Source organism: Syngnathus floridae, chromosome 7, assembly GCF_059516105.1.
Source record: "Syngnathus floridae isolate MCC-2025c chromosome 7, RoL_Sflo_1.0, whole genome shotgun sequence".
Taxonomy (NCBI): Eukaryota; Metazoa; Chordata; class Actinopteri; order Syngnathiformes; family Syngnathidae; genus Syngnathus; species Syngnathus floridae.
The window spans coordinates 1,448,481-1,474,405 of NC_142419.1; the positions used below are offsets into that span (position 1 = coordinate 1,448,481).

The following is a 25,925-nucleotide window of genomic DNA, read 5'->3' on the forward strand; positions in this document are numbered from 1 at the left end:
AATCCAAAAGCTACGTGTTTCTTTCTAACATTCAACCTGCTCAAAATCACTCTTTCATTAAAGTCGCTCTACTAATTTTCTATAGTAGTCGCCAACGACTTCAACCATTCAACCTTTCATTCAGGCAATCATTCATCAATGCTCATCATATGCATCTCACACAGTCTCCAAAAAGGAGTCATACTATCACATTGGTCCCAATTCATCCAAGCTCACCACACAGCATTCATATATCATTTTCAACTCAGGTTTCCTGGTAGAACAATCCACCAGTCCAAAAAAAACTTAACTAAAACAAACAACTGGCAAATTAATCTGAATTTTTTCTTTGTGTTTAAATTTGAAGAACTCAATCTCTCAGATTTAGCTTGCATTTAGAATTTTGTATAATCAACCAATCAATTATTCCTATTAAATGTAGCATTGCAAAATCTTAAATTCACAATTTAGCTTCTTCCAATTCCTGAAAGCATGTTCTGTCGTTTTTTTTTTTTTTTTTTTTTTTTTTTTTCTTCATCAAATTTCTCATGTGAGCTCGACACTTAACATACACTAGTGTGGATTAGTTTCTGCTCGCAAACGGATTTCTCTCTTTTCCTCTCATTTTTATCTGTCAAAATTGTTTCTGTTCTGCGGTGTAAATTGAATAGACAACAGTCTAGCAAATTTCTTTATATTAAAAGTTTAGCCAATCTTCATCAATTTGGGACTCTAACTTTAACACATACGCACACACATGCACAGCTCTCGCGTGCAGAAGGTAGGTCTCAACAACAATGATTCGTCACAGGCTGGCCATTTCCTGTGGTCGATCATGAGCTGGTCCCTCCCATGCACACGAGGACAGCACATTCTAATTTTATTTATTTATCTTCTAGAAGCAAGTTGCATTTCTTTACCACTTGATTTGCATATTTTAACTTTAGTGTAACACAAATTGAGCTCTAGTCATTTATAATTTGGGCATACAAACAGCATTGTCATACTTCTTGGATGGACAAGACTTCTAATAATCTAAAAAAATTCTAATAATCTGACAATGACATGTTTTGCTGTCATATGGGCATCTATTCTTTCTTTCTCTGTATGAGCATAAGCGGTCATAGAGGAGGAAGCTTGTCATGCTAAAAATTTGGCTTTTCCTCTGCCCCTTCCTGCACCCTTTGATTGATATTGCTTTGCAGAACGACACTCTCGTGCAAAGTGTCCTCGTCTCCCACAGTTCCAACAGTTGTCTGAAACTGATGGGGGTTTTGATTTGAATGGTGGCTTGCGACGTTGTTGGTATCTAACTCTTCCTCTGCCCCTTTGGGAACTTTGGTAGAAGATTGTTGTATCTTCATTTAGATCATTATCATCATCTAGATGAAATACATCAAAACTTCTGCCTTTCTCAATCCCATTGTCAGCGTCTCTGGGCCACTGCATGTTTTTTGTAAACCAAGCAGTGTCCGCTTCCACCAAGTGTTTTCTCACCCAACTGCCCAAGTCAGGGGGGAAACCAGTGAGGAGCGGAATTTTAAGATGTTGCTGATAAGCACTCTCATCTGCATCATTGAATGGGATGCCACTATGTACCCAGAATTCTTTTTCAAATCTCAATTGAATGGCGGCTTCATCACTTTTCAACTTTCCATCTTTTGTCTTTTGGATTTGTTCTCTTCTTTCTTGTGAAGCTTTCAACCACATTTTAGCACAATCCAATTCTCTCTCTTTTCTAATTTCCTTGTATTCCATACATATTCTTTCACTTCAGCATGTATTGCATACAATTAAGAAATCTCCTTGCCATGAACTTCTCATCTCAAAGAAGAGCAGAGCAAGAGATTTACCGTTCTTATTTCCCATCTTAATTTTAGTAGTTTAAGGTTTTACAATTTTTGTCAATTTTTTTTTTCTTTGAGGATCCTCAATGCAGGTTTAAATTGACCTTTCAACAAATTACTAGCCTGTATTATTGCCGTGGATCAATGCTAGAACTGCTATTTAGTCAATTTATCCAACCAGTCACACACTCAATCACACAAACGCCAGCGCTTTTTTAGGCCTCATGGCTCGGACAAACCAAAGCCGTATCTCATAGCTCGGACAAACCAAAGCCGTATCTCATAGCTCGGACAAACCAAAGCCGTATCTCATAGCTCGGATAAACCAAAGCCGTATCTCATAGCTCGGACAAGCCAAAGCCGTATCTCATAGCTCGGACAAACCAAAGCCGTATCTCATAGCTCGGACAAACCAAAGCCGTATCTCATACTAGCTCGGATAAACCAAAGCCGTATCTCTCGTGCACACAACTTAAGGCCTTTAACTTACTTGTTCCCTTGGTTCGTTGCACTGCCGGGTCCCGTCAATCCACCTCTGTCAGACGAAGGCAGACCTAAGATGCTGGCCCAGCGAAGAATTCTCTTCCCAGGACTTTCTTCTCCAGGTCCTCCTAATGGACACTGGCTTGTCGACAATGCAGCACGTCCTCCTTCGTCAGCCAGATAGCGGGTATGAGGGTCCCGGGTTTCGGCACCAAAATGTTAGAGATTTGTTCACTCAAACAATATCTTGCAAGAACCACACGGAGACAAGTAAGTCCTTTTTGACACCTGCAGGTGGAGAGTTCACTCACTCCAGAATGAAGTCTGAACCCTTGTTCCTGCGAGGGGATATTTATTAAGAGAAACAGAGTGGGGGTTGAGAGTGGGCAAATGGCCGAAGCCCCTGGCTGATCAAAGCACAGCAGGGGGTCCTTCACGATGTTGTGTGAACAAAACACTTTGGTTGCTTCCTCTGCAGCTAGTCAATCAGTTTAAAAGATCTTAGCACTTTGTTCTACTACTTTTGTTAAGACAGGACAAGCGAGTTTAATTATTACAGGTTACATTCCAACATAATCATAGGATCAAACTAACCTGAAAACCCTAACAAGCTCCAACAGTTAAACTCGCAAAAATCCAAGAATGATGGTGCCAAAGAATGATCTTGTGAAGGAGCAGGCAACAGCTGAGAAATCAAAAATCATCTGAAACCTCTTGAGGTTCTTGAAGAAATCAAGAAGCGACTGATCGGGATAGAAATAAGGATGAAGGAGATCAAATTATTCAAAGATGAGAATGCCAAGGAGGATCAGCTGATCAAAACTCTCAACAGCAGAGTGGAAGAGCGAGAGCAGCAGAATAAGATCAATTATGTGATTATCACTGGTCTCAAGATCGCACCTCGAAGCAAAACCGGGTCAATGAGACACCCAAACAATGATGATGGATGATGGAGACAACCGATCCGTGGAACAGCAAGTGGTGGAGTTTTTAACATAAAGAAAAACATAATAAACCTGGATATCGCAAAGGTAGACTCATGCCACCTGCTTCCCAAGAGAGGAGTCACCGATGGTCAAGCCAATTTGTCCACAGGGGGAGGATCAACAAATCTAGTGGAGGAGTTATGCTCTATATTGAGACATTAGATGATTTGTCAATGGTGGTAGAAACGTATTAGAATTTGTATCAATTGAGAGAAGTATGAGAAAAGATTAAAACTAAAAATAAAAGTACTCACATGAGTAATCTAATCTGAATCAGAAAGTTACCTCCCTTTTTAAAAAAACCCTGAAGAGTTCATTGTTAAAACAGTACCAGGATCAACGTGTTGACATGATGAAAGTTTTTATGGCTTATATTATATTAATATTATATCCTTATATTATTATAATATTCCAAGCAGGGCAGGTACCCTAGAATCTAGGCATTCAGGTATTGCAATTAAGTATTTTCATCTAGGGCCTAGATGAAAAGACTTATCGTATAAGGCACACTTATAAACTTAAAATTTACTCCCAAAAAAAACACAGTGCGCCTTATAATGCAGAGCACCTTATATATGGATTAATTGATGAATTTGTTGATCCATACTGTCTGTACACAGCGCTCTGCCAAAATGTTTCAGTACGTTTTAGTACGACTAGTAAATTACAAGATCACATCGCTTTCAGCATTACGACAACCTTAGTCAGGGGTGTCACCAAAGTAAGCTAGTACTGGTCGATCGCATTTAAAAAAAAACATTTCTATAGGCTAGAATCGCATGATTGACATACATGTAAACCTGTCAGGAGGCAGTCACAGTGAACTGCCCCTCACCCCCTCACCGCAGTAAGCCCAGCATCATAACGAAGAAGCTAATCAACGGATTACGCATCAACGCACGCACTCGCTTCTTTCTTTCAAACTAAATAAAGTTTATGACCAGCAAAAATGAGTGGGGTTGCTGGACCAAGTAAAAAGCCAAACCGAATAACTTTAATCCCATCGCTTGATTGAAATACGGGTAAACCTATCGGGAGGCAATCACAGTGAAAGCACATAGACTCCAAAGCTAAGACACTAATCAACGTATTACGCATCAACGCACGCACTCGCTTCTTTCTTGTAAACTAAATGTATATATATATACATATATATATATATATATATATATATATATATATATATATATATATATATATATATATATATATATATATATATATATATATATATATATATATATACACATATATATAAACTAAACTTTTTCCTCACCCCCCGTGGGTGGTATCTTTTTCCCTTCAAGCTCGGGTCCTCTACCAGAGGCCTGGGAGCTTGAGGGTTCTACGCAGTATCTTTGCTGTTCCTAGTACTGCACTTTTCTGGACTGAGATGTCAGATGTTTTTCCTGGGATCTGTTTCAGCCACTCCTCCAGTTTGGGGGTTACTGCCCCTAGTGCTCCAATGACCACAGGTACCACTGAAGTCTTAACTCTCCAGGTCTTCTCCAGCTCTTCTCTGAGCCCTTGATATTTGCCCATTGTCTGAGACATTAACTGAGCACGTGATCCGTTGGGGCCTTATCCCTGATGTACTTATGGATCTTGGATGTTTCATCTTGGATAGTGGCTCTCACGCTCGCTAGTCCTCGGCCTCCTTCTTTACGGCTAGTGTACAGTCTCAGGGTGCTGGACTTGGGATGGAACCCTCCATGCATGGTTAGGAGCTTCCGTGTCTTGATATCTGTGGTCTGTATATCTTCCTTTGGCCACCGTATGATTCCTGCAGGGTATCTGATTACTGGTAGGGCGTAGCTGTTAATGGCTAGGGACTTGTTCTTGCCATTGAGCTGACTTCTTAGGACGTGCCTTACTCGATGGAGGTATTTGGCTGTGGCTGCTTTCCTTGTTTCCTCGTCAAGGTTGCCATTTGCCTGTGGAATTCCAAGGTATTTGTAGCTGTCCTCAATGTCTGCTATTGTTCCTTCTGGGAGTGAGACCCCCTCTGTGTGGATTACCTTTCCTCTTTTAGTCACCATGCGGCCACATTTCTCAAGTCCGAATGACATTCCGATGTCAGAGCTGTAGATCTTGGTAGTGTGGATCAGGGAGTCAATGTGCCGCTCGTTCTTAGCGTACAGCTTTATGTCATCCTTGTAGAGGAGGTGGCTGATGGTGGCCCCATTCCTGAGTTGGTATCCATAGCCCGTCTTGTTGATTATTTGGCTGAGGGGGTTCAGTCCTATACAGAACAGCATTGGGGACAGAGCGTCTCCTTGGTATATACCACATTTGATGGTCACGTGTGCAAGTGGCTTGCCATTGGCTTCAAGTGTGGTTTTCCACTGTTTCATCGAGTTGGCGATGAAGGTTCTCAGAGTCCCATTGATGTTGTACAGCCTCAAGCATTCAGTGATCCAAGTATGTGGCATTGAGTCATATGCTTTCTTGTAATCAATCCAGGCAGTGCTCAGGTTGGTACGTCTAGTTCTGCAGTCTTGGGTGACTGTTCTATCCACCAGGAGTTGATGTTTTGCTCCTCTGGTATTTTTACCAATCCCTTTCTGAGCAGTGCTCATGTATTGATCCATGTGCCTGCTGATCTTATCTGATATTATGCCCGACATCAGCTTCCATGTTGTGGAGAGGCAGGTGATTGGCCGGTAGTTGGATGGGACTGTACCCTTTGATGGATCCTTCTGGATCAGGATCGTACGCCCTTGGGTTAGCCATTCAGGGTGAGTCCCATCCCTTAGCAGCTGGTTCATTTGTGCTGCCAGGCGCTCATGGAGAGTTGTAAGTTTCTTGAGCCAGTAGCTGTGGATCATGTCAGGGCCTGGTGCTGTCCAGTTTTTCATTCCTGAGACTCTTCTCTGGATGTCTGCCACTGTGATGGTTACTGGGTTCTGTTCAGGGAGCTTGCTGTGGTCCTTTCTCAGAGCCACCAGTCACTGTGCATCCTTCTTATGTGATGCCTCCCGCTCCCATATATCCTTCCAGTACTGTTCAGTTTCCAGCCTTGGTGGGTCTGCTCTGCTATTATTCCCCTGCCACTGAGCGTACACTTTCACTGGTTGTGTTGTGAACAACCTGTTTATTCGTCTGACTTCATTCTCTCTTGTGTACCTCTTTAGGCGGCTGGCCAAGGCTTGGAGTCTTTGTTTGGCAGTTTCGAGTGCTTCAGGTATGGGCATCTTGCTGTATTTCTTGGGAACTTGCTTTTTCATTGCACCTTTCTGGGCCTCTGTGATTTGGCTCACTTCTCTCCGTGCTATCTTGACTTTGGCCTCCAGCCTTCTCTTCCATGGTGGGCACTGTTGTGGTCGCATATGGTCATTCTTCTTGTAGCCAAGCATTTCTAGGATCACTGCTGCTGAGGTGTATATCAGCTCATTGGTTTCAGTGATGGTAGCCGTAGGAATTGTTGTCAATGCTGCATTCACATCTTCTAGGAGACTTTCTGAGGGTACCTCACTTAGCCTCTGCAGTGTGTATCTAGGTTCCCGAGCATTCATTCTCACCGTGATCTTGTTCTTCAGGTCAGTTGCTGCCTCGTTCAGCTTGATTGTGCTTATTGGGGTTTCGTACCCAACCTCTGGACTTTTACATGGATTTAGCTCGTCTCTGACCTGGTGCTCTGGTTGGCCTTTGCTATGGCATTTGTGTTGTATCTCATCAATCTCGAGGTGTGATAGCAGGTGCCGTTTATGGATATTGGAACATTGAGCTACTAGTTGCTTGGCCGATAGTGTTGACTGTGGGTATTGAAGTTGCCATTGTTCCCGCATTCTCCGCATGTAACCCCTCTCGCTCGGTTTGCTGGAGTAGTAGCATTCCAACAGATCCTTATTCTCACATCTCGCCCATTTGTGTCTTGTTCCAGTAGCCCATTTTTCATCAGGGTGCTCTGGTTCCCCAGCACCTGACGCAGACCTTGTTTGTCCGGGCGACGTCTGAGCCAGCATGTCTTTCGTTTCTTGTACTCTCATTATCTCTGAGGTAGGCGGTATCGTTAAGGGTCTTGCCTAAGGACCCACACTGACTGTTGGTAAGGTAATCGCTCATTGCTCATATTGTGCCCCTGCTGGGAATCGAACCCGGGTCTTCCGTTTGTAAGTCATGTCACTTACTGATTGAGCTAGTCAGCCGTATTATATATATATATATATATAATAAGTCAATTTTAGCAAAAATATTATTTGTTCATTTAGTATTCAACACATCTTTATTCAACACAATTTGATTATAATATTATGCCATTGATTTTTACATCAAAATGAGGAGCACTGAAGGGGTATGTGTCACATCCACATCACATTTGCAAGCCAAAATGACCAATTTGATGGGGAATGGGTTAATATTTTGTGGTCAAGGGCAACATTTAAATAGATTATAAGGTATCTGCCATTTCAGCAGGGGTGTGTCGACCTCCTCTTTCTCCATTACGAAAAATCTTACTAATAGTCAGTCATGATTTTGTCTTTTGTGCAAATGTGTGTTAGTCTGGCTGTTTTTTTACAAGTGCCATTTGTGTCTGCTTGCTGCAGGTCTTGGTGAGTGAGGACTCAGAAGGAACGGGACTAGTGGCTCATTTTCCAGCTCATGACAAACCCATATCCTGCATGCAATTCAATCCGAGTGGTAAGACACAGTGACAATCATATGATTAGTTTATTAGTGGTGGCACTGTGGGCGGCTGGTTGACACATCCGCCTCACAGTGAAGAGGTTGTAGGTTTGAATCCGGGCAGCGGTCTTCATTTATGGCAGGGGTGTAAAACGTATTTTTATCGCGGGCTGCATCATAGTCATGGTTTGCCTCAGAGGGCCATTAAAATTGTCAACCTAAATAAATGTGTGAACATCTCATATTGTATATACAGTGGAGCCTCGGTTTTTAAACGTCCCGGTTCTCGAACAAATCGGTATTCGAACAAAAAATTCGAGATATTTTTTGCTTCGGAGGTCGGACGAAATTTCGGTTGTCAAACCTCGCGAGATGAGCCGAGAGGACCCGCATGCCAACTGACTCCGTTCGTTTTTACATTCTCGTTACTCTGAGGATTGCATCAACTCTAATCATGCCTCCAAAGGAAGCAAGTGGGAGCAGTAAAGCTGATCATGGCGAAAAGAGAAAAGTAGTGCGCAATCGGTTTAATTTTAAAAAGAATTAATTGCAAAATATGAGTCCGGTGTGTGCGTGTCAGAGTTGGTGCGGGAGTTTTGCATGGCAAAATTGACAATAAGCTCGATTCTGAAAAACAAAGACTTTGATACAGTACGTATACTGTATGTTATCTTTCATTAGAATTTCTGTAGTTTTTTTTGGTTTTTGTTTTTTGAAATTAAGAAAAGGTTTTTGCTGTTTTTTTTCACATGATCTTTGAAATGTTGTCTTCCATCCATCCATCCATCCATCCATCCATCCATCCATCCATCCATCCATCCATCCATCCATCCATCCATCATCCATCCATCCATCTTCTTCCGCTTATCCGGGGTTGGGTCGTGGGGGCAGCAGCTTTAGGAGGGACTCCCAGACTTCCCTCTCCCCAGCCACTTCATCCCAGGGAATCCCAAGGCGTTCCCAGAACAGCTGAGAGACATAGTCTCTCCAGCACGTCCTGGGTCGTCCCTGGGGTGCTTTTTTGTCCCTCCCAATTTAAAAAGATATCTTTTACTATTAGAATGAAACACACAAGCGAGTTGCTACAGATACGGCAATACATTCCCCAGCCTAGCCTACTCTATTAATTCAGTTTATTTATATTATTTATTTAGACATTACCTACTCATTTATGCAGTTTAGGGTGTAAAATAATGAAAAAAATGCTTTAAAATAGCGTTTTTTGCTTAAAACGTTTTTTTTTTCTCCATCATTTGTACTGGGAAAACATGATTCGGAATTCGAACGATTCACTTCTCGAACAGCCTTCTGAAACGGATTGTGGTCGAAAACCGTACTATAGTAAAGGCTACACAACAAACTGATGAATAACTAACAATATCTCTATATTTTAACAGTGATTGAAATCTCTATTTTTAACAGTGATTGAAATTTATACATATATATATATATATATATATATATATATATATATATATATATATATATATATATATAGTATATAGTTAAAAAATAGAGATATTGTCAGCAATTTTAATTCGTTTTTATTAGTCTCTGTTTTGAAAACTAGTTATATATATATATATGTCAGTGACGTGCGGTGAGGTTCATGACGAGGGAGGCACTGACGTCCCCCCCACGATAAAATTTGTCCGGCACCTAACCGTGTCACAAAAAAGGTTGGGGAACGCTGGTGTAGTGTGGCTTATTCATTATTTAATTTGAACGATTTTAATTAAAATCTCATATCAGCAGTCTTCACACATAAAAACCCTCAATAAAGCACATGGAATCAAAAAATTGTTTTCAACCGTGCGTACTGTTTTAAAAGACGTGCTCCCAAGTCCCATTGTCCAAATCAAACCTTTTACTGTCTTCCTTTACTGATGACCTCCTGCTTCGACCGAAAATACATTGTTGAAAATCGTTTGGATATGTCATCCTCCATTGTAAAACAAAATGTAAAAATGGAAAAAAAACGAAAAAACGAAAATAAACGAATGGAAAACAATATAAATGGATGACTGCTTCTCAGTTCACTGTAAATTTGAACTGGAGATCTCTTATTCTACAGGTAGGCGCATGTAGCATCCCGATATCACTAGCACCCCCTGCTGGAGAACCTTTTTTTTCGTAACCTCCGTAAGGTCTCTTTTCAAAGCCGTTTTGTTCATCTAAAGAAACACGACGTTACAGACAGATGACAAAAAACACTAGATATTATATACAGGACTGTCTCAGACAATTAGAGGATTGTGATAAAGTTCTTTATTTTCTGTAGTGCAATTAAAAAAACAAAAATGTCATACATTCTGGATTCATTACAAATCAACGGAAATATTGCAAGCCTTTTATTATTTAAATTTTGCATATTATGGCTTAAAGCTTAAGAAAACTCAAATATCCTATCACAAAATATTAGAATATTCCTCAGACCAAGTAAAAAAAAAAAAGATTTATAACAGCAAAACAAAATCAAACATTTGAAAATGTCCATTGATGCACTCAGTACTTTGTTGGGAATCCTTTTGAACGGATTACTTGGTTGGGAATCCTTTTGCATGGATTACTGCATCAATGAGGTGTGGTATTGCTGAGGTGTTATGGATGCCCAGGATGCTTCAATAGCGGCCTTTAGCTCATTTGCATTGTTGGGTCTGGTGTCTTTCAGCTTCTCCTTCACAATACCCCACAGATTCTCTATGTGGTTCAGGTCAGGGGAATTGGCAGGCCAATCGAGGACAGTAATCCCATGGTCAGTATACCATTTACTGGTGGTTTTGGCACTGTGGGCAGGTGCCAGATCATGCTGGAAAATGAAATCATCATCTTCAAAGAGCTTTTCACCAGACGGAAGCATGTAGTGCTCTAAAATCTGCATTTACTCTGGACTTGATGAAACACAGTGGACCAAAACTAGCAGTTGACATGGCTCCCCAAACCATCGCTGACTGTGGGAACTTCACACTGGATTTCAAGCAACTTGGATTTTGCTCCTCTCCAGCCTTTTCTTCAGACTCTGGCGCCTTGACTTTCAAATGAAATACAAAACTTGTTTTCGTCTGAAAAGAGGACTTTGGACCACTCTGCAACTGTCCAGTGCTTCTTTTCCATAGCCCACGTCAGACGCTTCTTCCCTTGTCTTGAGTTCAGAAGTGGCTTGACCATGGGAATACAGTTATTGTAGCCCATTTCCTGGACACGTCTGTGAACAGTGGCTTTTGCTACCTGGACTCCAGCTTCAGTCCACGGTCTTTGAAGCTCCCCCAAATTCTGGAAGCAACTCTTCTTCACAATGCTGTTAAGGCTGCGGTCATCTCTCTTGGTTGTGCAGCGTTTCCTGCCACATTTCCCCCTTCCAACAGACTTTTTGTGGATGTGCATTGAAATTGCACTCTGTGAACAGCTTGCTCTTTGAGAAATTCATTATTGTGTCTTATCCTCCTGATGGAGGGGTTCAATGATGGTCCTCTGGACAGCAGTCAGATCAGCAGTCTTCCTCATACTTTTGATTTAATTTACTGAACCAAGCTGAGTGTTTTTCAAGGCTCAGGAAGCCCTTGCAGGTGTTTTGAGTTAATTAGACAACTCAAGTGATTAGCTGAATACCCTACTAGTATACTTATTCATGATATTCTAATATTTTGAGATAGGATATTTGAGTTTTCTTAAGCTGTACGCCATAATCAGCAATATTAAAATAATAAAAGGCTTGCAATATTTCAGTTGATATGTAATGAATCCAGAATGTATGACATTTTTGGTTTTTTTAATTGCATTACAGAAAATAAAGAACTTTATCACAATATTTTAATTTTCTGAGACAGTCCTGTACATCAGCTTAACTACGGAAATTAGTTAATATAGCCACAGTGTTTGAACACTTAAACAGCGACATAAAGACAGAGAGCAGTTCAGTCTAACGGCATAGCCTGTCAACATAGGCAGCCGTGTGATTACGCAATCCTCAGAGGAGGCTAGGCAGGAAGTTGGCTCCTCCGAGCGAATCATCTTCGGTTTTAAAATAACTATAAAAATTGAGCGATTTTGGTTCAAAATGAAACAAAACTTTTGAAATTAAAAGGGAAATGACTTTATAATAAAAATAATTGAATTTGTTTTTCCCCTTTTCATGATGGCAGGGGAGGCGTGGCCTCCCTTTCCTCCTCTGACCGGAGGTCCCTGATATATATGTACACATCCATCCATTGGCAGTAGGCGCGGGACATCCTGAACTGGTTGACAGCCAATCAAAGGGCACACAGAGACAAACAACCATCCGCACTCACACCTACGGGCCTATGTTCCTACGTTCATTAAATTTCAATTATGAACTATAAACTGAACAAGTTTATTTTAAAATTTATGAACTGAACTTTTATTTAATTTAGTACTGTATTTTCCAGACTAAAAGTCGCTCCGGCGTACAAGTCGCATCCGCCATAAAATGCACAATGAAGTGGAAAAAAACCTATATAAGTCGCATCTGAGTTTAAGTCACATTTTGAGGGAAATTTATTTGACAAAATCCAACTCCAAGTACAGACATGAGCCAGCAAAAACAGGCTAAATGTTACGGTATGCTAGTATGACATAAACACAAACGAGGAGGTGAGAACGGGCCTGACGTGACATTAACAATTATTCAAATAACTACAACATAAATGATACGTTTATCAAACCATCTGTGTCACTCCAAATCATTGAATCCATCGATCAAATTCTACGTCCTTTCTGTAAATAATGCCGCGTGTGCGGCGGGCCGCTGACGTCGGACTCGTCATCAGTTGCAGTTCAAATTATTCCACAGGCCCATATAATGATGAATAAACTATATATAAAATAACTATAATATAAACAACATTTTTATCAAACCATCTTTGTCACTCCAAATCATTGAATCTATCAATCAAATTCTTCCTTCTTTATGTGAACAACGCCGCGTGTGCAGCGCGCCGCTGACGTCAGTCTTGTCGTCAGTTGCAGTTCAAATTATTCCACAATTTAAACAAAACATTTATCAAACCATCTGTGTAATTCCAAATCATTAAATCCATCGATCAATTTCTTCGTCCTTTATGTAAACAACAGCGCATGTGCGGCGCGCCGCTGACGTCGAACTTGTCGTCAGTTGCAGTTCAATTATTCCACAGGCCCATATAACAATATGTAAACTATATATCAAATAACAATAATATAAACAACAATTTTATCAAACCATCCGTGTCACTCCAAATCATTAAATCCATCGGAATCTTCGTCTTGTGTCACTTAAAAATAACAACAAAAAACAGCTGTCGACTCTGGAACTATGTGTGCCGCTGACGTCAGACTAGATATATAAAATAAATGCAATATGAACAACAATTTTAACGAACCATCCGTGTCACTTCAAATCATTAAATCAATCGGAATCTTCATCCGCTGCGTCACTTAAAAAAAACAAAAAAAACAGCTGTTGACTCCGGAACTACGTGCAACGCTGATGTCATCCTCGTCGTCAGTTGCGGCTCCAATTATTACACATATCTACGTAGTATGTAACTATATTGTAGCGTTACCAAAGTACCAGGCAAGATGTGGGTTTGGTAACCGGCTCTTTATTTCACAAAACAAGAGCTCAACACATGAGCCAACACAGTGCTATATGCAAGCACCCTGGATTGCTCTTCTCGTCTCCCTCCCCCCTGCTGCCTTCACGGCCTTGCTAGACAATCGGAAACTACTGAAGTCTAACAACACAGACGTTTCTACTCAAAATAAACTATATGTCAAATAACTATAACATAAATAACAAGTTTATCGAACCATCTGTGTCACTCCAAACCATAAAATCTCCTGACTCCGGAAGTCAGTGAATGGAACTCATAGTCAGTGAGGCTCCAATTATTCCACAGCCACAGTGCGCCCTCATGCGGTTTAAAGTTAAAATAACATGTGAAGTGATCAACCATACTGGTAAGTCAGTAATGTGTTAATGATCAAGTAAAACTTTGTGAATAACATATAAATCGGACCCTCACCCAAACTATGAAAAAAAATTAATCGTCCGAAAATAACGTTATGTAGAAAATGAACTTTCCCAACAGTTAACAGTAGAGTGTTTTTTTTAAATATGTTCAATAAATAATTTTAAGATTTCAAAAACATAATCGCGTAAATAATTGCTATTTCAGTGTTGAACAAAATAATCACGATTCTGATCTTTGTTCTACTGGGTGACTTCAATGCTCATGTGGGCAATGACAGTGAGACCTGGAAGGGCGTGATTGGGAGGAACGCCCCCCCCAATCTGAACCCGAGCGGTGTTCTATTATTGGAATTCTGTGCTCGACACAGATTGTCAATAATGAACACCATGTTCAAACATAAGTGTGTCCATGTGTGCACTTGGCACCAGGACACCCTAGGCCGCAGTTCGATGATCGACTTTGTAGTCGTGTCATCGGATTTGCGGCCGCATGTTTTGGACACCCGGGTGAAGAAAGGGTCGGAGCTGTCAACTGATCACCACCTGGTGGTGGGTTGGCTCCGATGGTGGGGGAAGATGCCGGTGCTACCTGGCAGTCCCAAATGTACTGTGAGGGTCTGCTGGGAACGTCTGGCAGAATCCCCTGTCAGGAAGAGTTTCAACTCCCACCTCCGACAGAGCTTTTCCCACGTCCCGGAGAGGGCGGGGGACATTGAGTCCGAGTGGACCATGTTCCGCGCCTCCATTGTTGAGGCAGCCGACCGGAGCTGTGGCCATAAGGTCGTTGGTGCCTGTCGTGGCGGCAATCCCCTAACCCGCTGGTGGACACCAGCGGTAAGGGATGCCGCCAAGCTGAAGAAGGAGTCCTATCGGGCCGTTTTGGCCTGCGGGACTCCGGAGGCAGCTGACAGGTACCGGATGGCCAAGCGGAACGTGGCTTCGGTGGTTGCTGAGACAAAAACCCGGGCGTGGGAGGAGTTTGGGTTAGGGTTATGGAGAATGTCTTCCGGACGGCTTCGAGGAAATTCTGGCCCACCATCTGGCGTCTCAGTAGGGGGAAGCAGTGCACCGTCACTACTGTTTACAGTGGAGATGGCGTGCTGCTGACCTCGACTCGAGACGTCGTGAGTCGGTGGGGAGAATACTTTGAAGATCTCCTCAATTCCAGCTACATGCCTTCCATTGTGGAAGCAGGGCCTGGACACTCTGAAGCGGACTCTCCAATCTCTGGGGTCGAAGTCACTGAGGTAGTTAAAAAACTCCTCGGTGGCAAGGCCCTGGGGGTATATGAGATCCGCCCGGAGTTCGTAAAGGCTCTGGATGTTGTGGGGCTGTCATGGCTGACACACCTCTACAACATTGCATGGACATCGGGGACAGTGCCTCTGGATTGGCAGACTGGGATGGTGGTTCCCCTCTTTAAGAAGGGGGACCGGAGGGTGTGTTCCAATTACAGGGGAATCGCACTCCTCAGCCTCCCTGGTAAGGTCTATTCAGGGCTGCTTGCAGAGGAGGGTCTGTCGGGAGGTCAAACCTCGGATTCAGGAGGAGCAGTGTGGCTTTCGTCCTGGCCGTGGAACAGTGGACCAGCTCTACACCCTCGGCAGGATCCTCGAGGGGGCATGGGAATTCGCTCAACCAGTCCACATGTGTTTTGTGGACTCGGAGAAGGCGTTCGACCGTGTCCCTCGGGAAGTTCTCTGGAGGGTGCTTCGGGAGTACGGGGTGCCGAGCCAACTGATAAGGGTGGTTTGGTCCCTGTATCACCGATGCCAGAGTTTGGTCCGCATTTCCGACAGTAAGCCGGATTCATTCCCAGTGAGGATTGGCGGAGCAGAGGCTGTCCTTTGTCACCGATTCTGTTCATAATTTTTATGCACAGAATCAGCCAATGCGTTGAGGGTGTCTGGTTTGGGGACCTCAGCATCGCGTTTCTGCTTTTTGCAGACAGCGTGGTGCTGTTGGCTTCTTTAAGCCGTGATCTCCAGCTTTCACTGGAGCGGTTCGCAGCCGAGTATGAAGCGGTTGGGATGAGGGTCAGGACCTCCAAATCCGAGTCCATGGTCCTCTGTCAGAAAAAGGTCGACTGCCCTCTCCGGATCGGGGATGAGATCGTGCCCCAAGTGGAAGAGTTCAAGTATCTTGGGGTCTTTTTCACGAGTGAGGGCAGGATGGAGCGCGAGACCGACAGCCGGATTGGTGCAGCGTCGGCAATAATGCGGACTATGTACCGGTCCGTCGTGGTAAAGACAGAGCTGAGCCAAAAGGCAAAGCTTTCAATTTACCGGTCGATCTACGCTCCTACCCTCACCTATGGTCACGAGCTATGGGTCGTGATCAAAACAACGAGATCCCGGGATGAGCTGAATGAAGTGGCTGGGGAGAGGGAAGTCTGGGAGTCCCTCCTAAAGCTGCTGCCCGCGACCCCTGGATAAACGGATAAAAATGGATGGATGCATGGATGGATGGATGCATGGATGGATGGATGGATGGATGGATGGATGGATGGATGGATGGATGGATGGATGGATGGATGGATGGATGGTGACCTTTAGTTCAGAGGATGTGGGTTTGATTCCACCTCCAGCCCTCCCTGTGTGGAGTTTGCATGTTCTCCCCGTGCCTGCGTGTGTTTTCTCAGGGCACTGTGGTTTCTTCTCACAGTCCCAAAACATGCTTAGTAGGATGATTGAGCACTCTAAATTGTCCCTAAGTGGATGGATGGATGGATGGATGGATGGATGGATGGATGGATGGATGGATGGATGGATGGATGGATGGATGGATGGATCAGCCAAGGCGACCCGATGGATGGATGGATGGATGGATGGATGGATGGATGGATGGATGGATGGATGGATGGATGGGGTTGGGTGGTGGTGGTGATGATGATGATGATGATGATTGTTAGAGTTGTGCTCACTCCAACTTATTTTGCAAGAACCACACGGGAGACAAGCAAGTCCTTTTCGACACCTGCAGGTGGAGAGTCCATTCGTTGCTGTGCATACAGCGATGATTGAATGAAGTCTGACTCTCCTTCCTTCAGGAGCATATCTATTAAGAAAAACAGAGTGGGGGTAAGAGTGGACTGGATAGAGAAAGCCCTTGTCTTCTAGTCAAAACATATCGGGGGGTGTTTTACAACGTTGTGTAGGATGGGACAAGCTAGGTTATTTATTACCGGTCACATTCCACTATAAGCATAAAACTAATCTAACCAGGTTATTTATTACAGATTGCATTCCAACATAATCATACGATAAGGATAATCTGGAAAACCCTGACATCTCCCTGACTGTGACAGCACGGTGTTGATATCCAACGCCTCCCATGGATGCCATACATTTCGCTTCAGTGACGTTCATTGCTCTGGCCTCCAAGTGAACTTGCGTGGAGGAAGGGGGGCGTTTCGAACACACATAACACCCCTCCTGTGTGTGAGCTCTCACAGTGAACTTGACATACGGTACCAAGTGTTGGTTTCGTATGGGTTTCTGGGGTCCCATGACCAGTCCTCTCAAAGTTCTCATCGTGCGACCATCGTTTTCCACGGTCAACATTGTCACTTGGTCTGTTCAGATGAGTCCATAGACCATAGCACGCTCCAACCACAACGCAGCAGAGGATCCATCTGGCATATGGAGCCCCGTTGCTACTAGGATGGCAGAGACACCGGGACATCCCCTCGCCTAGCGGAGTGGGGATCGTTGTTTGCTTCACCAACATTGAGACGCCCCACCCTAAACGATGAGGCTTCTTTGTAGTCAGGCTTCCCCACCACTCCGAATTAGGGGTCCAGCACTCTCTGCAACTTGCAGTGGCTGAGGTGAATCCAGCTGGGCTGTAGAGAAATCTGTATTGCGGTGGGGGTAGCCAGCAAAACTTGGAATGGTCCCTCCCACCGTGGGCTGGCCCAGTTCTTTCTTTTGATGACCTTGATGTCTCCTGGATTGATGGGGTTGTCGACCTGTGAGGAGGAAAGATCGTGCGGCAGTAAATTTGCATTTGACACATCTTTCAACTTACGTCCTGATTAGATAATCTGCCAAGGACTGTTCTTCATCTGCTTTTTGAAAATCTGCAGGGAACACGGGTAGTCTATATGGTCTCCCATGGATGATTTCAAAAGGTGTTAGTCCTTCTGAAGTGGGAGTAATTCTCATATAGAGCTTCACTAAGTCTAGGCACTCTGGCCAAGGTCTGCCTGTTGTTTCCATGCATTTCTTCAACCTGCTTTTGATGGTGGAGTTTGCTCGTTCAACCAGGCCAGCGCTCAAAGGATGCCAAGCGCAGTGGTTTTTTAACATTATCCCAAGGTGTACAGCCATGTTCTGTACAACTTGGTTCACAAAGTGTGGACCATTGCCACTGTAAATGGTTTGGGGGATGCCATGAGTTGGTATGATGGCTTTGCAAATGGCTTTTGCCACTGTTAAGGCAGCTGCGCGTTTAGATGGAACTATTTCCACCTATTTGGAAAATGCATCAATCATCACTAGGCAGTATTTGTGAGGTCCACTTTGTGTGAGTTCAATAAAATCCATATGCATGATTTGAAATGGATAAGACGGTTTTGGAAATGAGCCTCTCTTAGGTCTCATGTTTCCTTGTGGATTATGTTTCACACAAACAGGACATGCTTTACAAAATGTTTTTAAGTAAGCATCTAAACCAAAGGTAGTGAATTGTTGATGTATGATGGACTTCATCCCTCCTGTTGACACATGGCAAGGCCCATGTGTCGCAAGCGCTGCTGCCTTAAAAAGTGATTTTGGTAAAACAGGTTTGTCATCGATGCGGTGGATATTATCTGTATCCACGATTGCACCTATTGTCGTCCACATTCATATTTCCACCATTGGAGCATTGCCCTGCATATCTGTCAGTATAGTTTTATCTATGAGTTGAGTGTCCTCTGAATCCATTAAATGAAATTCATGGCCATGTCTCCCTGCTGCTGCTTCTTTCGCAATGTTGTCTGCTAATCTGTTTCCATTTGAGACTTCATCTTTGCCTGTGGTGTGAGCAGCACATCTACACACAGCTAGTTTAGCACGTAAAAGAATGGCCTGCAACAAGTCTTTTAACAAGGAGGCATGGGTAACCGGCTTACCAGTTGATGTTGTCATCCCTCTGCGCTCCCATTGTTTCGCAAAATAGAACAGAGTAGAAAACGCATACTGACTGTCTGTGTATATACAGTGACTTCCTTATCTTCCGCTAATTGACAAGCTCTTGTTAGTGCAATTAGCTCAGCAGCCTGTGCTGACCTGTTGTATGGAAGCTTCTCTGCTTCAACAATCTGGTTTGGCAATTTCACAATTGCATAACCACTTTGATTGTTTCCTTTTGGATCCTTTGAACATGATCCGTCCACAAACCACTTCTCCCCTTTGTCAAGTGGCGTGTCACTTAAATCTTCTCTGGGCAGCTGTAGATGTTCTGTAGCATCCAAACAGTTATGTGGGGTTCCATCCCCTGGCAACAGGATCAACGTTGCTGGGTTAAGGATTGTGCATCTCTTTATCACGATGTGTGGTTGTGACAGAAGTATAGCAGTGTAGGACAGATGTCTGGCTGGTGACAAAAAGTTCATTTTGCTTTCATTTGCAGCAGCAACACATCTACAGCATGTGGAACTTGCAGCTCCATTTTGTGAAAGAGCACCACATCTGCAGATTGTCTCACTGCAAGCGCTTCATACTGCTTGGACACAGTCTGGCAAAGATAGAGCCACTGGATCCAATGTTTTCAGATAAAATGCAATTGGTCTTAGTTTGCTGCCATGACTCTGCAGCAACACTGAGGTCATAAGACCATTACTGCAGTCTGCCATTTGCACAAAGGTTTTATTGTAGTTTGGCAAGACAAGAGTTGTGGTTTCTATCAGAGCCTGTTTCAGCACTACAAAAGCATCATCTGCTACTGGTGTCCACATTATTTTTTCTGTCATTGCCATGGGGACTCAATGCACAATATCCAGCAGCGGTTGTGTTTTTTCCGCATAATGTGGGATCCATGCTCTGCAGTAATTGCAGAGCCCCAAAAACAATTTCATTTGGTTTTTTTTGTTTCAGGTTTTGGTGCACCTGCAATAATCTGCTTTCTGGTTCTCTGTATCTGTCTTCCAGAAGCCGACAAAGTGTGACCTAAATAGTTCACTTCCTGTCTGACCCATTGTAACTTATTTTTGCTCACTTTATTCCCTGTTTTGCAGAGATAGTGTAACAATGCTAAGGAGTCTGCCTTGCAAGCAGCTTCAGTTTCAGAGGCTACCAGGAGATCATCTCCATAAACTAGAAGTTGGCTTTTGTTTGACATCTGAAAATCAGCCAAACAGGCCATGATAGCTTGAATGAAAATAGTTTGACTATCAGCAAATCCTTGTGGCAATCTGGTGTATGTATAGCTTTGTCCTTTAAAGGTAAAAGCGAACCAGAACTGTGAGTCTGGGTGAATTGGCACTGAGAAAAATGATTTGCTGAGATCAATTACTGTGAAATCATCTGATTAGGTTTCAAAGTGTTCAGAAGTGTGTGTGCGTCAGGCACATTAGGTGCTCTTGTTTGCACTGCATCATTCACTGCTCGTAAATCTTGTATCATTCGCCAATCAATTTTGTTGGCATTTTGGACTGGAAAAATGGGAGTGTTGCAAGGAGAATCCGAGCACTCCCTAATGATTCCTCCTGTCAAAAGATAATTTATAACAGGGGCAATCCCATTTATTGCCTCCTGTTTTAAAGGATATTGCTTAACTCTCGGACGCCACTCTGATCTTGGTTTGATCTGTACTGGGGAAATGGACTTCAAAAGTCCTACATCAGATGGGCCCTTGATCCACAGTTTTTCAGGAAGCCCAGCCAATTCCCCCTCCTCCTTTTCATTCAAACAAATGTCAACTAGTCAGGGAAGCGCACAAGCGCCTGCTCTGCCAACAGCTACTTCACACACTGTTTGCTTCCACATGTCACAACTGTAGCTCCACCCATCACCTTTGTCCTCATAATCAGTCACAGATCCAGCAAGTTTAATTCGGGAACCCACATCTGCCCACGTTATACTGTGAGGTTTAAACAATGAGATGTGGGATACAGCCGACAACTTGTATGTGTCTTTCTGAGGAGCGGGCAGGAGCACAGCAGCAGCTGCAAATGACCTGCGATCAGTGCATAGAGCAGTGATTGTTAGTTACTTCTGTGTCGCTGAGAAAACTTCCAATATAGTCATCTTGTGGATCAGTGAGAATATTCATGGTGACATGTAATTCATTACAAGTCATTTCTGATTCAGGTTGGGACAATTGTTTTCGAGCTTGAGTCAGCAATTTGCTTGGTAGCTTAGGATTTCGTTCAGGAGGGATGGCATAGGAGCAGCAAATCTGTTCACCTGCTTGTGCAGCATATGAGTCCACATCTCTCACTCTACATGCTCGCATGCCATTCTTTACTGGAATTATTGCAATTCCCAACCGAGTCATCAGATCTCGTCCCAGGAGGTTTATGGGACATTTTGGGGATAGGACAATCGAAACTGAAGCCATGCTTCCAGTTTCCTTATCTCTCACTTCAACTGGATTGGAGATACTCTCCTTGTGTACCTGCCCATCAGCAGATTTCACCCAAATAGTACTTTGGGAGGCCTTTAGATTTGGGACTTTAGTTTTTATTACGGTTTTACAAGCCCCGGTATCACACAAAAACTCGACATCACTTCCTCCCATGTTTAGAGTAACGTATGGTTTTTCTTTTAGTGCACTCAGAATGTCCCATGCTGTATGGACATGCACTATTTCTTCCTCTGTAGGAGCACCAGAGGTCAAAGGGTGGGATCTCGTCATGCTGAAAATTTGGCTTTTCCTCTGCCCCATCCTGCACCCTTTGATTGGTATTGTTTCGCCCGACGACACTCCCTTGCAAGGTGTCCTCGTTTCCCACAGTTCCAAAAGTTGTTAGAATCTGATGGCGGTTTTGAATTATATGGCGGCCTGCGATCTTGTTGGCCTCTACCTCCTCCCCTGCCTTGCTGGGACCCTTGGAAGAAGACTGTTGTATCTTCATCTAGTTCATCATCATTGTCTAGATGAAATACATCAGAACTTTTGCCTTTTTTGATCACTTTTTCAGCATGTCTGGCCCATTGCATAGTTGTTGTCACCCTTGCAATATCCACTTCTACCAAATGTTTCCTCACCCAGTTGCCTATTTCAGGGCGGAAATTAGTGAGGAGCGCATTTTTAAGCTGTTGTTGATAAGCACTCTTAGCTGCATCATTGAATGGGATGCCACTATGCACCCTGAATTATTTTTCAAATCTCAAATGAAAATCATCAGTATCTTCCCCAGGTTTTATTCCTGCCAAGTGACCATAATTCGCTCGTCTTTGAAATATAGTTTGCACTCTTTGCACAAGATCATTCCATTGTGCTGCATACTCCCCTCCCACTTGATTTCCCTCAACAGGATAGGGAAAAGGCCCATGATTATTTCTACCTGTATAATTTCCTCTAACCTTTGCCCAGTCTTTTCCCAAGGAAGACATTGCAGCTTCTCCTGCCTCATGTCCATTCAGTCTATAGGAATGTATGATTCCAGCCATGTCCTCTGCGCATTTATCTGGGTCTTCAGCAACAGGGGTAACCCCTTCAACTGCTTTTCTTGCCTCTTCCAAAGTCCATGGCCAGAAAACATATGTATGTGGAGGTTGGCCTTCCCCTACAATAGGGTTTGGCACCTGTATCATTGGGCACACATCAGCAGGGTCCGAATTTTGGGAAAATCTAGCAGCAATAGGTCATACTTCTTGTTCGCACAGGACTTCTAATAATGTGACCCTGACTTTTTTTGCTGTTATATGGGGGAGACTGCAGGTCTGTTAAGCTTGGATACAAGTTTTGCGTACGAGCGGAAGGTCCCTCTTGCTCTTCTGCTTGAGCTGCGCCTTCAGCTTCGGCTGGAGCCGTGGCCGGAACAGTGCGCCTGCGCACTGTGGCCTCATTGTCTTCTGGCCTGACAAACATAATCGCAGACTCATCACTTTTCATCTTTCTATCTTTTGTCTTTTGGATTTGTTCTCTTCTCTCTTGTGAAGCTTTCAACCACATTCTAGCACAATTCAATTCTCTCTCTTTTCTTTTTCAGTCCCTTTGTCTTCCTATTCACACTCTCCTCCAAAACATCAACCCCTATCTTCCACACTTCAACTTTCAACTTCCCTTCCACTCCATACATTTTCTTCCACTTTGGCATATATTACATACAATTAAGAAATCTACTCACCATGTACTTCTCATCTCCGTCAAGAGGTAGAGATTTAGCGTTTTTGTTTCCAATCTTAATTTTAGTAGTTTTCGGTTTTACAGTTTCTTTTTCTCAAAATTATTATTATTATTATTATTATTATTTATTCATTTATTTATTTATTTATTCATTTATTTATTTATTTATCCATCCATCCATCCATCCATCTTCCGCTTATCCGGGGTCGGGTCGCGGGGGCAGCAGCTTTAGGAGGGACTCCCAGACTTTCCTCTCCCCAGCCACTTTATCCAGCTCATCTCGGGGGATCCCAAGGCGTTCCCAGGCCAGCTGAGAGACATAGTCTCTCCAGCGCGTACTGGGTCGTCCCCGGGGTCTCCTACCGGTGGGACATGCCCGGAACACCTCCCCATGAGATGCCCGAGCCACCTCATCTGGCTCCTCTCAACGTGGAGGAGTAGCGACTCTACTCCGAGTCTCTCCCGGATGACCGAGCTTCTCACCCTATCTCTAAGGGAGAGCCCGGACATCCTGCAGAGAAAACTCATTTCGGCCGCTTGTATCCGGGATCTCGTTCTTTCGGTCACGACCCATAGCTCGTGACCATAGGTGAGGGTAGGAGCGTAAATCGACCGGTAAATTGAGAGCTTTGCCTTTTGGCTCAGCTCTCTCTTCACCACAACAGACCGGTACAGGGTCCGCATTACTGCCGACGCTGCACCGATCCGCCTGTCGATCCCGCGCTCCATCCTCCCCTCACTCGTGAACAAGACTCCAAGATACTTGAACTCCTCCACTTGGGGCAGGATCTCATCCCCGATCCGGAAAGGGCATTCCACCCTTTTCCGATCGAGGACCATGGACTCGGATTTGGAGGTGCTGACCCTCATCCCGACCGCTTCACACTCGGCTGCGAACCGTTCGAGCGAGAGCTGGAGATCACGGCCTGAAGAAGCCAACAGCACCACGTCATCTGCAAAAAGCAGAGACGCGATGCTGAGGTCCCCAAACCGGACCCCCTCAACGCCTCGGCTGCGCCTAGAAATTCTGTCCATAAAAATTATGAACAGAATCGGTGACAAAGGGCAGCCTTGGCGGAGTCCAACACTCACTGGGAACGAATCCGACATACTGCCGGAAATGCGGACCAGACTCTGGCATCGGTGATACAGGGAATTATGAACAGAATTGGTGACAAAGGACAGCCTCTGCTCCGCCAATCCTCACTGGGAATGAATCCGGCTTACTGTCGGAAATGCGGACCAAACTCTGGCATCGGTGATACAGGGACCAAACCACCCTTATCAGTTGGCTCGGCACCCCGTACTCCCGAAGCACCCTCCACAGAACCTCCCGAGGGACACGGTAGAACGCCTTCTCCAAGTCCACAAAACACATGTGGACTGGTTGGGCGAACTTCCATGCACCCTCGAGGATCCTGCCAAGGGTGTAGAGCTGGTCCACTGTTCCACGGCTAGGACGAAAGCCACACTGCTCCTCCTGAATCCAAGGTTCGACCTCCCGATGGACCCTCCTCTCCAGCACCCCTGAATAGACCTTACCAGGGAGGCTGAGGAGTGTAATTCCCCTGTAATTGGAACACACCCTCCGGTCCCCCTTCTTAAGATTCAAGATTCAAGATTCAAGAGTTTTTATTCGCCATGTTTGAGCGTGCCAAACAAGGAATTTGACTTCGGTAAATCACAGCCTCTGTTCAACATTTAGGTGACTAACAACAACACTCAGGACATGTGAAGAACGAATCAAACACCCCCTGATCTTAAACTGATCTTAAACTCCCAAGAGAGCAAGGAAAAACTCAAAACTCCAGCTAGGGGAAATGAGAAACCTTGAGAAGAGACTAGGATGACCAGGCTGCAATGGATGCAGAGAGGACACATAGTACAAACAGTGTAGACAAAAAAGGTGTGGAAAGCGGGATGTTATTGCACAGTAATGACTTTGAGACTCTAAGAGTGGTGTGAGTTCATCAGAGCGACAGCCTGGGGGAAGAAGCTGTCTCTGTGTCTGCTGGTTTTAGTGTACAGAGCTCTATAACGGCGTCCGGAGGGGAGTAGTTCAAACGGAGCGGAACCACCACCCCAGTCTGCCAATCCAGAGGCACTGTCCCCGATGTCCACGCAATGTTGTAGAGACGTGTCAGCCATGAAAGCCCCACAACATCCAGAGCCTTTAAGAACTCCGGGCGGATCTCATCCACCCCGGGGCTTTGCCACCGAGGAGTTTTTTAACTACCTCAGTGACTTCGACCCCAGAGATTGGAGAATCCGCCTCAGAGTCTCCAGGCCCTGCTTCCTCAATGGAAGGCGTGTAGGTGGAATTGAGGAGGTCTTCGAAGTATTCTCCCCACCGACTCACGACGTCCCGAGTCGAGGTCAGCAGCACGCCATCTCCACTGTAAAGAGTGTTGACGGTGCACTGCTTCCCCCTCCTGAGACGCCGGATGGTGGACCAGAATTTCCTCGAAGCCGTCCGAAAGTCATTCTCCATGGCCTCACCAAACTCCTCCCACGCCCGGGTTTTTGCCTCAGCAACCGCCGAAGCCGCGTTCCGCTTGGCCATCCGGTACCTGTCAGCTGCCTCCAGTGTCCCGCAGGCCAAAACGGCCCGATAGGACTCCTTCTTCAGCTTGACGGCATCCCTTACCGCCGGTGTCCACCAGCGCTTACCGCCGGTGTCCACCAGCGGGTTCGGGGATTGTCGCCACGACAGGCACCAACGACCTTACGGCCACAGCTCCGGTCGGCCGCCTC

At 44.4% G+C, this 25,925-nt stretch overlaps 1 protein-coding gene across 17 annotated transcripts in view; it reads left to right on the top strand.

Moving 5' to 3' along the window:
- bcas3 (BCAS3 microtubule associated cell migration factor) overlaps positions 1–25,925 on the top strand; it is a 322,912-nt gene that overhangs the window by 160,987 nt on the left and 136,000 nt on the right. For all 17 annotated transcript variants that reach the window (XR_015859651.1, XR_015859656.1, XR_015859654.1 and 14 more), the window contains one exon: positions 7,843–7,936. Coding sequence is in view for 12 of the 17 variants with exons in the window: in XM_088381955.1 (XP_088238081.1) it covers positions 7,843–7,936 (94 nt within the window). In the remaining 5 variants the exon portion in view is untranslated. The remainder of the gene's footprint in view (positions 1–7,842; positions 7,937–25,925) is intronic.